Source organism: Vanellus vanellus, assembly GCF_965231255.1.
Source record: "Vanellus vanellus genome assembly, chromosome: 6".
NCBI lineage: Eukaryota > Metazoa > Chordata > Aves > Charadriiformes > Charadriidae > Vanellus > Vanellus vanellus.
In genome coordinates, this window is record NC_138911.1 from 11030386 (window position 1) to 11047360 (window position 16975).

Sequence of the window (16975 nt, forward strand, 5' to 3'; positions counted from 1 at the left end):
TCTAAGAAGTGTCCTCTAATTAAAATAACCATTATGGTGCAGATTCTCCCCTGCAGTCCAGATGGATATTCTTATAAAATAGAAACACAAGCGCCACCCAAGAACAACTAACCAATCTCATAACATCCAGTTAGCTATACAACATGAAGCTCTTTCTCTGCTAGGCATGTCTGCAGTATTATCTGACAACAGAACATTTAAAATAAGCAGCAATTCAAAATTTTCAGAATTAAAGCAAAAATTTTGTTAACTATTTGCTTTGTTCTTCAGCTTTATACCTCAACTACTTTTAACGACAACTTCTCTTACAAACATGCAGAATTAATAACAGTTGAACAAAATAAAGTTTGAGTCAAATGTGAAATATAACCTATACAACAGATCTGCTGGGAGCACCTTCCATCCAAGCCATTTCTCAAGCAGCTTTAGCGCAAGTTTGGATTTTACAGGAAAAATCTGTTAATAGAGTACCTGTCTAGAAGGAACAGCAGGGGAAGCTGAACCAACAGATGATGGAGAAGAGGCAGCAGCTGAATCATGAGGTGGAGGGCAAGAGGGAGTTGGGGGCTGAGAATGGGATAAGCCTTTAGTAGGTAGCTTATTCTGTGTAGAGCAGAAACAGGAGAGTTATCCAAGAGACAGTGACATTAGCACAGGTTAAGAGAATAATTTCACAGTCATGCATCAAAAAAACAGAAAAATAATAAACTATGATTCTGCTCTATTCTCTTTCTGAGCAGTGAGAATAAAACTTCATGGCAAATTATTGTAATCAGTTTTCTTATAAAATTATTTACAGTGGGCAGTAAGGTAAGACAGTGCTGGGAAAAAGCATAACAAAACATAAGAAATTCCAGATTGCACTTACTAAGAGCTACTGCTCACCAATTCATTAGAAACTGTGAGCTACCAGTGTATACTTAAGCACAAGACACAGTTTATTCTAACACATTTTTCTTGTGCTAAAATACTCGGACTAGCTTTATTATTTTTATTGTTTTACCTCAGTTAAATTATGCAATAATGTTTAAACAAAGCTTTTTACCAGTTTCAGTGGAATCCACATTACTTTTTAGATCCACCCAGGATGAAAGGAAAGTTAAAAACAAAACCACTGCAATTTTTTCCCCCCATGAATTCTTATACATCCTCTAACTCAGCACTTCTTCAGGTGCAAAACCTAATATTCACCTTTGGAAACTCCATGTATCCAAACATTGAGGCAAGATGTGCTGCTTTCTCTTTAATGTTCTTTTTATGGAATTCCCTATTTGCTATGGTCTGAGCTCTTTTCTGCAAAAAGAGCCAGGGAAGGAAAGCCAAGAAAAGAAAGAGAGAGAGATTTCAGTTAATGTCACATACATCATCAGAATACAGCAAGTTTGTAGAAAGACTTAATATGACCTAAGGTCAACAGAAGAAAAAGCCAGCATATCCAGGGAAAATACGGAAAGAGAGAAAGGAAAAGAAATTGCTTGTCACCTGTTTCATTTTTTCCTCCAGGTGCTGAAGACGCTCAAGCACTCCAGAAAGTACAAATGCCGCAGAACAGGCAGATGCGAGATTTTCAGAGGTTTCTGACAGACTGGGCTGGGTATCTTTTTTTTGTACAGTCTTTGCTCTCCTGGCCATATGATCAGAACCACTTAAAGACTGTTTGGGTTCCCTGACCTCGTGTTCACTCCTAGCTACCACCTGAAACTGGGAAACACTTTAAGTGAAAAAAATCTGCTTTCTGCACTACCATGCAGTATATGCAGCTTTTAAAGATGCTTCCGAAAGCGCAGCACAGTCATGCACATAACTAGAAATAAAGTGTTCTCACATCACTTTTTGCACACTCTCTACTGCATCTCTGATGTTTGTGTCCATGCACTGAAATAAATCAGCCCTACATACCTTATGCAGGTCTTGACATCCTTCTCTAGGTTTGTGTCAGTTTTTACGACTAACCCCAGATAGCATCAGTGCAGAAGAACATGTCACTACATCTCCTTCTAGGGTTTTTAGCAAAGGTTTTGGGTTTGTGTTGGGTTTTTTTTGGTTGGTTTTTTTTTTTTTTTTTTTTTTTTTTAACATCATATCTGCCCGAACCTAAACTTACAATCAAATTGTAAGAACACCAACAGTAGTTCTTGGCATAATTCTAGATCAAGCTATAATGTATTTCAGATTTAAAGCATTTTCTGAGGAGTTCAGAATAGGTCTCTGAAATTGAATCTTCATATAAAATAGGTTTTGAAGTAAATGAAACATTTGAACCAGTCCAGCTTTATCAAATTCAGTCTTTAAAATTACCTTCTAAGTTGGTCTTTTCATGACACTTTTCTACTTCAACCTGTCTGTCCAATTCAAAAAAATAGACAAATTTTCTGAATTTCTCAGAATTAAAATTAAAAAACCTAATGCAAATCAACTTGCAGTATGCTCCTGATGTTTCATAATAGCCCCCCCGTGTTTAAAACAACCACTCTCAACTGGTTTAGGAGTTTGCGTTTTTCATCAAGCTGATCTGCAGATTTCCACGTGCAATGCAGATCTCATTTCACTGCAGACTACTCTTGAAACGCCACTACAGGATATTTACTTCCACTTAACACTAAATGTAAAGTAAATGTCAATGCTATTTGATATGAGATTGCTTTCATTGGAAATACTAAGAGAAAAATTTAGACAATGTATTCAGAAATTTTGCCCCATGTATATGACGCTGCAAAAGAGTTTTCAGCAGAAATTCTTATCACAAATTCTACTTAAAGAACTATATAAAAAAAATGGGCATCAATATCAGGTTTTCAGTGCTCAAGCTTTTATCTTAGACATTTTTGCCAGGTTTCTCGGGTTGGAAAATTCCCTTTGCCTTATCATTACAACAGCCCAAAGCATCGAGTACATGCACGGACAAATTTTAAGGCACTGCTGTAGTTTTCACACGTGTTAAATGTAGCTTTGTAATTATATTTATACAATTTGGAGTCTCGATGTGGTAACACAGGAACAAACATCAATGTTTTTAGGGTTTGTTTTACACAGTTACTAATTCTTTCAAGTAGTTTTCTCATCTGGTCAAGCAGGTGTAAAATAGCCTTAAGTTTTAATATGGTTTTCACAATTCTCAGCTAAATATATCTGTTAACTCTGCAGATTGCATCCAAATGTTGTTTTACATATTCTGTACTTACACAATAACATTGAGTTCCCAGCAGTAAGAGAAATTGTGTGCTTATCAGGTGTTATCCATTTGAGTTCCTACCTGCCTTTTTGGTTGAGGAGGAAGAAGACTTGAATCCTTAGGTTTAGCAAAGCGAGGATTAACAGGAGGGTCAGAAGAGAGCAGGGCTGGTCTATCTATTAGCTCCTTGTAAAGCATTTTTAACATTATAAAGACAGAGTGGAAAAAAAAAAAGAAGGAAGACAGTAAATAGAATTCAAAGATCCTTTGAGGCAGAAAGAAATAAAAGCTGCTTTTCAAAGACACATTACTGTGGAGCTTAACAACACGTTTTGTAGATTTTTGTCACCTACCCATTTTATCAATCCCTTCTACCCTCAAAGATATACTTGAAATTCAGCACATTCAGTATTCTTTAAGAGAGGCTATGATTAAAAGGTAACGCATTGAGGCTTCCTCCAACGTGGCCAAGCAAACCTCTACACACATATCGCATGAAGAAAACTCAGGGCATGACAAGTAGCCAGGCAGAGGGCAAACAACAGTGGTTCACGGGCTGAAAAAGGCACTTGACATCTATAAAGCCCACACTTGTGGAGGACTTAAATATGTAAATAAACGAATGGATACAAACACAAAGAATTAAGAAAGCCGCTGCCACCACCACCCTTGACAGAACCTCGACACTTTGCTCATCCTTCAAATCTTTTAGGTGATAGATCCAAACTCAGCTGACTCAAACCATCTCACTGGCTAAAGCGTGATTTTGAGCTGATCATCCCCTACCTTGACAGCACAGGGTTATTTTTAAAACACCACTAGTCACACTAACAACAAACCATGAAAATGCTGTGGAATGTACAAATATACTCCATTATGCCTACTTTAGGAATGGAAATGGCAGCCGAACACATCTTGCAAAAGATTAGTTTCCCCTCTTACACTTTCTAAATTTTCCACAAAGAAAGATTCCACTGGTTATGTAGTGTCCTTTATTCATAGAATATAGCGAAAAAAGTCCTTCTGCAATACCATGCGCAGCCAGTTTAGGCTTCCACACAAAGCAAAAATTCTACAGACTGGTTTACAAGAGATTTCTAGACATTGCAATTCCACTACACTTTATTAATAAAATCGATATTAATACATTATATTAATATGCATTAGTCAATCTATATTATTCATATTTGTTCACAAAGTATTGCGAGGAATACCTTTAATTTGCATAAAGTATAAAAAAAAAAAAGACAACCCACTTCAAACACATAACAGATCGACTTTTTCCTTTGGAAATCTGCATCACATTCACAAAGAGGGACTACAGTTTCATTTCAGAGAATACTTTTATGTTCATCTATGACCTACCTGCCTCCGAAAAATTGTATTTGGAGCATTCTCTTCAAACTTTGCCAGCAGTTGAGTTGCCATTGATTTAACTTTGTTCTGGTTCATTCCTTCTCTGCCATCACTCTGTTCTTTACCAGCATTTGTCCCTTGGCTTGAAAAGCCTGAAGCCTGCAAGGAAACAACAATCTGGGTTTTTTTTGAGTTTACCTATGATACTCATGGAGAGAGAAAAACAGAGAGATAACATCCTTATCAGCAAAGGGTGGAAGGAAATACAGCCTACAATATATTAAAAATGACATTGTTTCGCAGGCAGAAGTCACCAAAAAAAAATTTTCTTTGGTCCCAGAGTACAGTAAAAAGGGAACAATCGGTACTAGTCATTATAAAGCAAAGTTACAACAGTAACTAAGCAGAGAGGGCCTAGGAACCAACCCGCAATGCAAACTCTTCAAAGAAAAAATTGCTCAAATAACTGAGTTGGGAAAAGAGAAAAAGAAAAACCCAACACCTTAAGTGTTCTTGGGTCAGACAGAACACTAGTGTGATTTAGGTAATGCTCTCCTCCCTACCAAATGTTTTAAATAAATTTAGCTCTTCTTCAGCACACACCACAGTAAATCCAAGGTTTAGGGGGACAGGCTTTTTGTTCCCACCAAGCACAAGAGACCAAGCCCTGGCCCCCCAACTCCTGCTGTTTCCTCAGCTCTGGTGCTCATCAAGGAGCTGGATATGTATGGACACCACTGAACACCAACCTCATCGAAGACACCGAAAAGACCTTTTCGACGTCTTTTGTTAGTCTCATTTTCTTCTGTTTTCCCTTCAACCTGAAACGGTAAAGCCAAAACAGGTTCTATGGATTACTGCAGCAGTTACTAGATTTACCCAAGCAGCTCCTCCCAGGATAATAACTTTCATAACCAGGCAAGCGTGGTCTGGCCTGTGTTAAACAAGGCAAACGCAGGTGAGCAGTGCGAGCACGCGGGCATCCTCATGGCACTGGCGTGCCTCATTAGGTCCCCCCCGCTCAGCAGGACTGTTCCTCACGTAAGGAGCCTGGTGGCCCTTGTGGCAGTTATCACTTATGGGAAAAACTGTCCTGTAGCCCCTGACTAGGAGCTCTCACTGGACTCTGATGGGTGAAAATATGTGCTTGTACACTTCGTTGAACACAGGCCCTACAACTTTGGCGTTTACCTTTTCCTCCTTCAGCACTGAAGAGTTTATAATTCATAAAGCACTAGCACATCCTTGAAGAAAAAGGCATTACAGCATCAGTTATTCTGTGAATTTTAATCTAGACTACACTGGTTTCCAGATAAGTAACAAAATCCAGAAACTCCTGACTCTTTTACTAGAGCCTCTATATCTCTTTTAACCTAGACATCTGCACGCAGATTGTGTGTTCACAGTGCAGACATATTTCCTTTTTTGGAGCAATTATTGTCTGCCTTAAAGGTCTGTCTCCCTTGTAAGGTTCATCTCCCTGACTATGGTTTTACATTACAGTACTTAAGCAACCAAATTGCCTATTTTGTGCTCAAGCTATGCACATACTTCATTATTCTACCGAATTAGAGATTACACAAATAAATAATACTTCATACTCAGCCGCACAAACTTGCAAAACAGTCAATGTTTAAAAATTTGTATCACTTATTAAATTCAGTCTTGAAGACTTGGTAAAATGGAGAGGTTTTTTTGTATAACCTAGCGTGACATTTATCAGACTTTATGAACAATAAACTACATTCCACTTATTTGCATTTGCCAACGCTGTAACTTAGCAATTCCTCAGCCAACTTTAAAAAAAGAAAAAAGAATAAAGAGAGAAAGATCAAAGAATACAGGCTTCCTTTTTACATATACACTGTTTGTAATAAATCATTATGCAGTGAATAGAAGTAATCCCAAACAACTTCTGGGCAAACACCAAAAGAATCAGATGACAATATTTTGATTACTTTGTATTCTTTGGTACATTGTCTTTCAAGCCCCAGCTCTCAGTAACCCGGCTTCACACTACCTATAGTCATTAGTCTACCAAGGAAGAGTGAAACACGTAACAGCACAATGTATTCTGCGTAACAGCCTGTACCACATAAAAGCAGAACTTGCCTAAGTGAATGGAGCAAACAAGATGTTGCCTTTCAAAAAACCCTACGTAAAGGACTTTCATTAACATATTTACAAAGAAGTAAAAGACAAAGCAATTTAATTGCATAGCAAAACTCCAAGAAAGAGGACTGTGTCCTGTATTGTGTAAACACCTCCATTCATTTATTAGTCTGGAGCACAGGAAATCTCAGTTCCTCTCCAGCCCAGCTGACACTCGTAGGAGAATGGAAAACATTATCCAGCCCAGCACATGCTGCCAGAACAGCTACTGCCACACCAGCTCCAGGCCCCCGGTTCCTGGGCTCTCACAACCTGCACCCAGATAAGGGTCCCTCTTCCAGCCAAATAAAAGGACAAACTCGATGGTACAGAAATTTTAGTAATTAACACTCTGTAACCCAACTGGTTTTTGACTCTGATATGTGAGTGCTCTCCTACAGTCATACCTAGATAATGATCAACACCACTTTTTGCAGAAGAAAACCATAAAACTGAGACTACAGCCAAACTCTTAATTCAAGCAGTTGTTTTCCAAGGAGCTTCATTTCCCAGCTAGTTTCAGACGGTTACGGCACTCACAAGTCCCTGTCCTAACCCAAGTACAGTGTTTCTTGCTTAGACTCACACCCCATCCATGACAGGGCTGCAAAGCCTCAACAAAACACGGTCTTGACAGTCCTGCTCCCCAAGCTGATTTGGAAAATATCACTTCCACTTCTCATTTCAAACAAGCCCCTGCAGTCTGAAACCATAGGGGCACGTCAAGCAAATTATCTCACACTTTCATGTAGTGCCAAGAACTATACCTCCTGTTATGACAGAAGGCTTATTTCATGACAGGGGGTTAGTCAGAGCGCTGTACAGCTTAGTAATGGAAAGCTCTCCCCACTACGAAAAGTCTATTTACTTTTGCAAATAACTCATGGAAAAACAACAACATTGTGGTCATGAAAAAGGTTTTTCTTCTAAAGAAGTCACCCACAGGAAAAAGCAATGTTTATTTTGCCTATTTGGTTTCTCACTGCTTGGTTAGCTGGGAAGCATGTCACTTGGTTTTGTGTATATGTGGGTGGCAGGGAAAAGTTATTTCCTAACAAGGATATATGAGGTTACTGGGCAATGGATTGTCCACAGTTCTTGAAAATGTGTTTGTGGATGGAAAATATTCAAGATGTAAGCCAGTCTAGGAAATATCTGGAAATTCTGAAGTAATTCTTCAGGTGGAAAAAAAAAATAAAAATCACATTTCTACCAAAACTGAGAAGATAAGATAGCAACAAATTTAAAAAGCAATATATTAAAATACTAAGAAATGCAGTACATACACGTACACCTGTACTTTTATTAAGGACACTGAATTCCAAAAGAAGTAGGAAATCTGTACTTTTGCAGGCAAAATTTAGAGTCTCTGCATAGGTGTAAGTGAAATAATACAGTTAAGCATTAAGGAGATCTGTTTAAAAAAAAAAAAAAGAAAAGAAAAGAAAGAAAGAACTTGAGAAACATTGCAGTAGATACACAGTTTCTGGCTAACCCAGGAAACTCAAAGCCTGGAACAGTTTTGCATTAACGCAATCTTCTGAAAACGCAGAAGTTGCACTCATTTTGGTGGAGGAGTACATGCTGCTGTCTAACTTGTGCTGGTTAATCTGCAACAGTTGGATTTGAGACACTGCGGCCTCTAAGCCAGGTTGTGCAGACACTCCCCATTTAAATTGAAGTTAAAATGAAGGCAGGCTTGGCTGTGAAAGCAAAGCCCCTCCTCAAGGACTCCTTTCAGAAGAGGACCAAGTTAATGAATAGGCAGAAGGTGAAACAGTTTATTACTGAATAATTTCATTAGAGTAACTTTTAAATTAAATCTCATAAAACTTTTGAAGTTATAATCCATTTATAAACACAGACAATACTCTCACTGCCCACAGTCCTATGCCAGACAGTATTAACTCAGGTCTCCATAACCCTTCAAGGCCCTGGAGTCTTTAATCACAACATGTATGGGCATGGATGTGTTTCATACAGGGGCATAAACAGAGCATGTCAATAAGTTTTCATTAATAAGTGACCAAGAGAGAAAAGTACATAGGTATGACTAAGAGATCATTATCTCAGAGTCACGCTCGTCAACCTGCCCACCATTGCAGGCTTTATGCATCTATAAGGGTTTGAAAGCTTCCCTCCAGAACCCTGGCAGCATCTACAAACTGTTCAAGTTACTGCTTTCATTAAAAAACAGCACTCCCTCCCAGTCAATAAGCAATCCAGCATACCAGTCATTATTTGAACTGATATATAATATTATGGCTGCATATTTAACTGTAGGAATACAGAACTACAGTACTATTTTTCTTACAGGTAGAAATAGCCCAGAAAAATTCCAGACTCTCCCATCTCAAAAAAACCCCAACCAAAAACAAAGCTCCCAAAATAAAAAACTTAGCATCTAGCATTGCCCAAAACCTCCTAAAAATACCTTCTGAAAAATTGCCAAAAATAAAAGACAATACACATAATGGAGCCAAGATCTCAAATATTTCAAGTTGAAAATGGCAACTTATAAACACACCAAATAAAACGTCCTCCTCCTCTCACTTTTACCTACACTGAAGAAGATTGACATGGACAATGGATATGAATTCTTCCCAAGTACATCCAAATTCTCACTATGACTCAAAATTTTGCATTTACAGAGAATGTTGAACTGGGATCATTATTAATGCTTCAGCAATTTGGCACTGACAATGCTTAATTTTTGTCCTTACAACCATCATGATCAAGTGTGCATGTGTGCGTTAGCTTTGTTTACTGTGAAATCTTATTTTACTTTTTTAATATGCTCAAAAATCTCCTTCTACGGGTCTTTTAATAGTAGGATATACATAAAACCCTTATTTCTGACCCTGACAGTTTATTTTCATCTTTTTAAAAGAGAAAGACTTATAGGGCAAGTCTTCCTTCAAAACTTACCTTCGGTACTCGTTTTCTTGGTAAAGTTAAATTGATATAATTATTAAAGATGAAGTTTGATGATTTTGCTGAACAAAGATCATTATTTTCTCCATTTTGCTTGTCGCCAGCATCTGTTTAAAAAACAACTGCTTAGGACATTTACTCAGATTTCTTTTAAAAATACTTTGACTGAGCCAAAATTTTCCAGTTGAGTAGTAGTAGCAATTATATATAATAAACCCAGGCAAATAAAAGTAAATACATACAACGTAGGGTGGCTTTAAAAAAGGAAGAGAAACACCCAGGAACGGACATGCTGTATGCAGTCATCCTTACCAGAGAATCACTCTAACGACCTGATACATGAACTTCATGATGTCAAGCAGCAGTTATCCAGCTGCTCCTGTTCTCTGAAACCACCAAGGGCCCACAAAACTTTGCTCTTCAATCAAGGTTTTCCCCCTTTCCTTTTTTAAGCATAAGGTAACTATTGCAGACAGAAGCAGGCACGCTCGCATGCCAGAACAGCTCAGCTGGGAAAGAACTCTTGGCTCAAGAGCAGTGCTCATAAGCAGCCTGGATGAAGTGCTTCTGTTCCCCAAACTTGCAAGAATTAGGAGCAGCCTGGGTTCAGCTTACCTACTGCCCGCAGAGGTGTGCCCCTGAACAGTTCGTAAAACTTGGAGAGGTACATGACCATGCTGAGCTTGTCGGGCTCCCCGGCCGACCCCACCTCCTTCCCCGTGGTCACAGGGGGGATCCCAAACTCCCGCTCAGCAACATCAAACGCCAGCTGGTTGTTTTTGACAACGTCCTCTTCGTTCAGGGCATCAAAGTCGCTGCAGGGACAACACACCGGCATCAGTGGCAGTTTGCTCTCTGCTCCCTTTGGAAACACGCAGTGCTCCCTGGCCCCTTGGAGAGGTGCAGACCAGCCCCATGAATGAGGGCACAGGCATTTCACCGGGTCAACGCTACGGAGTCTACACAATGCCAAAGGTAAGAGTCTCATACAAACCCTGTTATTACTAACCCTGGCTTTGCCAGAAATGTAATTTAAAAGCAATTTCACTGAACTGGATTTTGATGTAATCCCATGAAAAAGGATTCCCTTATTTATGAAGAAAGGCAATTCCTCCTCTGAAGTGCTAAGAAAGCTTTTTCGTATCCAAATACAGCCATGGCACTACAGATTTCACCTGTTAGCAATTGACTTTGTAGTTTCGATTAGTTCTATAAATCATCAAAGCCAGGAGTAGTAAATTTAGGCTAGCACTTTATGAAACAAACACGTTGTATGTGTGCGCACACACGTGCACAAGCACTACCTTTCTTTTTAAGGTGTTACAGACACAGTTTGAATGAGGACCTCCTGCCCATGTCATAAATGGATTTAGCAGTGCACTAAAGTACATCACACATCTGGAACTCCATTATCCATTCTCTAATCCATTTTCTATGGGACCTATTCTAAGACTGCAATCCCTTGAACAGCTTCCAAAATTCATGATTAAAATAAACATGTGAATAAATTACAAAGCTCCAGGCAGGGTAGTTTCTTTCTCCTCATAAGGAATGTGAGGTTTTGAACCCCCAAAGAATTCCTCTCTCTCCCTCCCTGCCCACACTCTGCCTATTTCTGGAGCCAAGGGGCTGCCGGCGGCCTTCCACCCCAGCCCTGCCTACAGGCAGCTGCCTCTCCTGCCTGCCCAGCTGTCCTCTGGCTGGGTCCTTCAGCACTCCCATTGAATGCAAAAAGCCAACAAGATCTGAACACGATGTTAATTAAACAGCAGGAGGTCTGTTAGCTCAGGAAGATAAATCTATCAACCTTCTAGAGAAAGCAGTGCTTAAGAGATATGCTTTCCACAGACAGCAAAGATTACTTTGCTTTCTACACTCTCTCCCCCCCACTTACATCCACAAAACCATCTGTAATTCCCATTTTTTTTTAAACTAACTCGAGGCAAAAAAAAAAAAAAAGAAATAATAATAATAAAAAAATCTTATTCTTACAGCATTAGCTCTTCCTCTGGCAAAGCTGTACAAACAAGCACCCTGGGTATTGCTCCTATTTTTTACAATTTATCACACCTCATAAAAGAGCTCAATCATTTCTTTCATTTATCCATGAGAAAGGGAGGCTGACAATAATTCATTTGTGACCCCTAAGTCTGTGTAGGAAGGCAAGAGAGTGCATCCGCTGCATTTTGGAGACTGGTGAGAGAAGAGCCAACCCACCACAGACTGCACAAAGCAGTCCCAGTGACCCAGTGCCAGCAATTGCCATTTCCTGACACCTGTTTCACACCCACCTTCTCTCATCTAACCGAGGAACCTTACAAAATGTTCACACACAAGAAGTCGGGTCTTGTAGGGTTGGGATCCCAGAAACGCTGTCAAAAGGGGAATGCTGGCTTACACTCAATCCCTAAAGCAGTTGATTTTCAAGGGCCAGCCCTTGCTGCACAACCCACACGAAAGGGCACTGCGCTCTTCTGGACAGAGTTGCGCAAAACCACCTTTTCCTGTGCACCTCCATGGCCCAGTGTTTCCCTACATGACTGTCACAGGAACCAGTACAACACACTGAGGACGGCTCAATTTAAGGCTCATCCAGGTATTTCTCTAACTCACGACAATGCCATTATGGCTGTGGTTTTAAACATGCACTAAAAATCTGTCTCCAGGGACCTGGGAATGCAACTCTCACATTCTCCAAGCGCTGCAATTTTTGTTTTAAATAGCTATGTGACTCCCACAGACATGATCATAAGTCATAAGGTTCAAAGCCTTGCTAGCTCTTTGAAACCATATAAACTTTGTTTTAAATAGTATGCAGGGACATAAAGAAAAAACAAAGCAAAAACACCCCCACCCTCTCCATCCCTTAAATCCGGCAATAGTGTGCACCTCTTGACAAAAAACAGCAATAGAAGGGGACTGTAGAGCACCAGTGTTGTTCTGGTTGGTCTTACTCTATACTTTGGTAAATGCTTAATATATCCTACACTCAATAAAATCTACAGAAGTCACTTACATGAGGTCAGGTCTGAAGCGATGGATAATTGCACACAATGCAAGGCCACTTTTCCAGGAGGTAGTCAGGTCTGTGACATTAACGTTACGGTACCCTTCTGTTTGTTTCTGACACCACGTCAAAAGCTTGTTAGGTCGAATATCTGACTCTGCAGTTACAGTGAAGAGCAAACATTTTGATCAGTTTTTGTATGCTTACAAGGCTCCAAATATCAAACCACAGCAAACACAAGATGTCACATACCATGTCTTGAAAGGTTCACTGATCTTCTAATGGAGCTTACTCTTTCAAGAGGACACTGTTGTAACTCATTGGTAACATATAATTGTCTCACCTACAAGTAAAAGTGATTAACAGCGTAATGTTAGAATTGCTTGAAGAGGAAAAAAAAAAAAAAACCACAACAAAAAACCATAACAACTTTCTTTCTACGTTAACTTTATCAACAGCTGATTCTAAATTAAGGAGTCTCCTGAAGATTTTGTTTACACATTACTTGTGGCCCTATTTCTCCTGGACAAAAACCACAAACTGTGATTTCACAAGCCAGCCTTTTATGCACTGACCTGGTGAGGTCGAACACAGCTTGAATTCAAGTTCGGGTATCTTGTTCCTGGGTCAATGGTATACTGGTCGAAGTTCTTGTTAATATTTTCAGGGGTAGTCTGAGGCAAGAGTCGATAAATGCTCTCTCTTATAGAGAAAAAAGATGCAAGACATATTGATTAAAATAAATATTTATTATATAAAGAGTATTTTATTTTGTTTTTTGCAGCTACCTGCACCTTATTTTGATTCTGCCGGGACAAGTATTACACACTAAATGCACAATGCATCCATCCTGTTTCTTATCCTCCCTGCTCAGTGGAAGAAAGATGCCAGACAGAAAAAGGTCAACAAAAAGACAGACTCTTAGAACTCATGCCCATACTTTCCTGAGGCAGGAAGCGAGCAAGAAAAAGAAGAAGAAAAAGAAAAAAAAAAAAGGAGGTTACATCACTGAGTCATCTGGTTTTGCTTTAACCTCCACCCAAGGAGTAACTTCTTTACCACATAACAGCACTAAATCCCGTCATTCTGCAATTCCTATAACCACCACAGCCTTTTTTATTATGCTGTTCAATTTTCCATTTGGGACTATGCCGTGTTTGAGTCATCCCACAGGCTTCTATCTTAAAACTTTTTCTCAAAGCACTGTATTTAGTAATGCTTCTACTTCCATTACCACAACCATATGTACTTCTATTATGTATCTGCCTCGAAACAGCCTGGGCAGCTGTAGCGGAGCAAGGCAGTTGCCATCAGGACCAAAGTCAGCAACTTCAACCATCAGACCACAGCAACACCAGGATTGCTGGCGTACTTAACAACAGATTTTTTGCTCTGGTCAAAAAGACATAATACAGAGAAGCTTATGATGCAGCATTATAGCAATTCTCCTTTGCCACACATTTATCAGTCTAAATAAAGAGGGCGTCAGGGCTACTAAGCTGAAATGCAGAGTTAAAATCACAGGTACCAACTATGAATCTGTTAAAGTATTTCTGCAGACTTATTTCAAGAATTTTATTTTATTTTTAATTAAAAATAAATGAGGTGCTGAAATGGTTGGAAGGTTAATCTTTTGACACAAGGTATTTTTGGTTTATTTCCTTAAGGCTCACACTTAATTCTAGTCATTAGTGATGTAAATTAGTGATTTAAACCAACGTCATGCACACTGCTGGATCTCTGTATTAGTGTGCAGAAGCTTACAGAGCAATGGTCTACTACTACTGTCAATTGTTCAGCAACCTAAAGAATGGATAATTTCAACCCGGTGCCATTGTAGTGAAGAATAATATTTCTTCTGTTGGCATTCCGAATTCCACTGCCTTCTACCAATACTGCAACTCTTTGAAACACTGGAAATGATGAAGAAGAGAAAAGCAGCACTCACCTTTCAGCAAGAATTTCTAACGGGGGTTTTCCTTGAGCCCAGCTCCGCACCATCCATGCAGTATCAAAAGCAGCTAAGAAACCTCTTGCACAGCCAGTACCCATTGGCCAGAAGGGCTGTAAGAAGCATTTACATTGTAATTCCTTGTATTTATTAAGTTCTTATTACAAAAGTAACCTGCAACGTGAATCTGGAGTCCAGGGCTTCATACTGTCTTAGAAAAGCAGCCCAGAAAGAGTTAAAATACACCATAGCCAACTCTTGCAGTTTTTAGATGTTTCTCTCCTGCGAGCCTTAGGTAATGAAAAAGACTGCTTTTACTTGTTCTTTTTTTAACTTCTGTATTTAAAAAAAATTTCTTAAACTCAAAAGGTAAAGGCTGAGGGGAAAAAAAAAAAAAAGACTCAATACTCAGGAATTAGTCAAGGAAAAAAGGGAAAAAAGACACCTTCTCATCTCCTAATTTTGCTTTGCACTGATCTTTTCAAACACTTCAAGGCTGTCAGCATAAGTTAAAAAAAAATATTAGTTGCAACATACACTTTTCACTTCAGAAAGAGAACATATTAAGGCAAAAAAGCTGCTATAAAAATTGGGACCAAATTTTTCTCTATGATGGAAGTCAGGAAAATTATGCCATGCACCCAAGCTGAAGACACACAGCTTTCAGTTTTCGGACAGAAATACAACTTGCATAAAGCAAAACAGGATCTCAGCCAGCGACTGCCAGCCAAGCATTAGTTATGACATGAACTATGGCATTAAAAAAAAAAAAAAAAAAAATATCTATTCCAAAGAAGGTACCATTGTCTCAGGACATGTAAGAGAAGACAGTTTGTTTTGTAGGGTAGATCGAATGGCTGGAGTAAGGGGGGAAAAAAAAAGAAGGCAGAAACAACTATTTGGAAGACATTCCAAGATATACCTCAAGCAAACTGTCTCCAACAAGCGCCACAAGAAGCTGATGTCTGTGCCTCTCTCTCACTAGCGCAGCATTTTCAGATGCATACATGGAAGTAAAATCGAACATTGCTACATCTGGTTGCCCATAGTGATTAATTGCAAAATCCAAGGAAGGCAGCTGGTAATTGGTTGCAAAGTCAGCAGCTTCTCTGGCGTATGACAACAAATTGCTCTGGTTCACATTTTCCCCACATAGGAGCAACTCAGTGTCAATATAGTCCTGCAAGGAGAAAAGCACATAGGATTAGATACTCCAACCATCCTCTCTGGATTGGAGCACTGAAGTCTCAGAGTACCAGACTGGCAACCACACATCTCACAGCATAAAGAACCAAGTGAGATTTGTCATCTCCTCCAAAAAGTTAACACACAAACATAGGTTACTGTACCGCCCCAAACAGGAACTCTCTATGCCAATAGTGAATAACCAGCTTTATTTGCAATAGAACATTATAGTGCCTCCCAGTTCCTCGGTTACATGTTAATTTTTTTCATAACGTTATTTCCTTCCCATCAAAAGATGTTATCATCATCACTACAACGTTCTTTTGCATGTGCGCACCGCACATCTGAAACCAGACCAGAGCAGAAATACCAATGTACTGATGACATAACATGTGGGTCTCAGTCCAAAGGTTTGACTTAGCATCTCAGTTAACAACACAGTCAAACTTGGACCGTAGAAGTTTTTCTGTTGTTTTGTTTTGGGCTGGTTTGTTTTTTTTATTGGCCGGTGTCATGAAGGACCCTGCCTTTACAGGTCATCCTACTTAAAGCCAGTGATTATTAATAAGTCAGTTTCTATTTACAGCTTAATCGTGGATGAGACCCCTAATCGCAGGGATGATACCACAGAACCGCTATTAGCCCAGTTGTTTTAGACAGGCTGGGTTCCGCTCCCCCCGCCCCAGACCTGAGCAGGTCAGGAGAACAGCTCTGACGGGCAACAGCTGCCGTTCCTCCCCACAGATCTGGGACTGCCCCCACCTACAAACACCAGCCCCTCAACCCCAGAGCCCACCTTCCCGCTCCCCCCTACGCTGCTGGGGGCTGCTGCCCTTCCCCTCTCCCCCCCGAGCTAGGCAAGGCCAGCTGCTCTGCCCTGGGAGCCCCCATCCTCCAGAAGGGCAGGAAAACGTGGCACAGAGCGAAGCAGACCCAGAAAGCCAAGAAGCCTTCTGATAGGTCCCCACAAGTACTTCCTTCGGGGAAATTATACTTGACTGTTTTGGCACCGTCTTACTTTGCAAGAAAAATTGACCTCTCTTGGGTTACAGGAAGAGAAATTTAAATGCTGCCAAAACACTTTCTAGCAACAAAAGAAAATAAAACCCTACATCTCACAGTAGAAGGAAAAAGAAAAAAAGAAGAAAAAAGAAAAAAAAAAAAAAAGGCCTCAAAGTCCCAAGTCCATTATTTGAAAGTTCAGGCCATTGTGTTTTAT

General features: G+C 39.7%; 1 protein-coding gene across 3 annotated transcripts in view; it reads right to left on the bottom strand.

The window, feature by feature from the left end:
- The window catches only part of MICAL2 (microtubule associated monooxygenase, calponin and LIM domain containing 2), a 133798-nt gene that overhangs the window by 65402 nt on the left and 51421 nt on the right, over window positions 1-16975 (bottom strand). For 2 of the 3 annotated variants that reach the window (XM_082484787.1, XM_082484786.1), the window contains exons 8-20: window positions 15494-15751; window positions 14569-14684; window positions 13196-13322; window positions 12873-12963; window positions 12630-12777; window positions 10229-10428; window positions 9608-9720; window positions 5278-5349; window positions 4538-4687; window positions 3254-3358; window positions 1483-1701; window positions 1192-1293; window positions 472-603 (exon numbers count right to left, since the gene is read on the bottom strand). In XM_082484787.1, the coding sequence (XP_082340913.1) occupies window positions 472-603; window positions 1192-1293; window positions 1483-1701; window positions 3254-3358; window positions 4538-4687; window positions 5278-5349; window positions 9608-9720; window positions 10229-10428; window positions 12630-12777; window positions 12873-12963; window positions 13196-13322; window positions 14569-14684; window positions 15494-15751 (1833 nt within the window). The remainder of the gene's footprint in view (window positions 1-471; window positions 604-1191; window positions 1294-1482; window positions 1702-3253; window positions 3359-4537; window positions 4688-5277; window positions 5350-9607; window positions 9721-10228; window positions 10429-12629; window positions 12778-12872; window positions 12964-13195; window positions 13323-14568; window positions 14685-15493; window positions 15752-16975) is intronic. The other variant, XM_082484785.1, reaches the window with a different exon arrangement.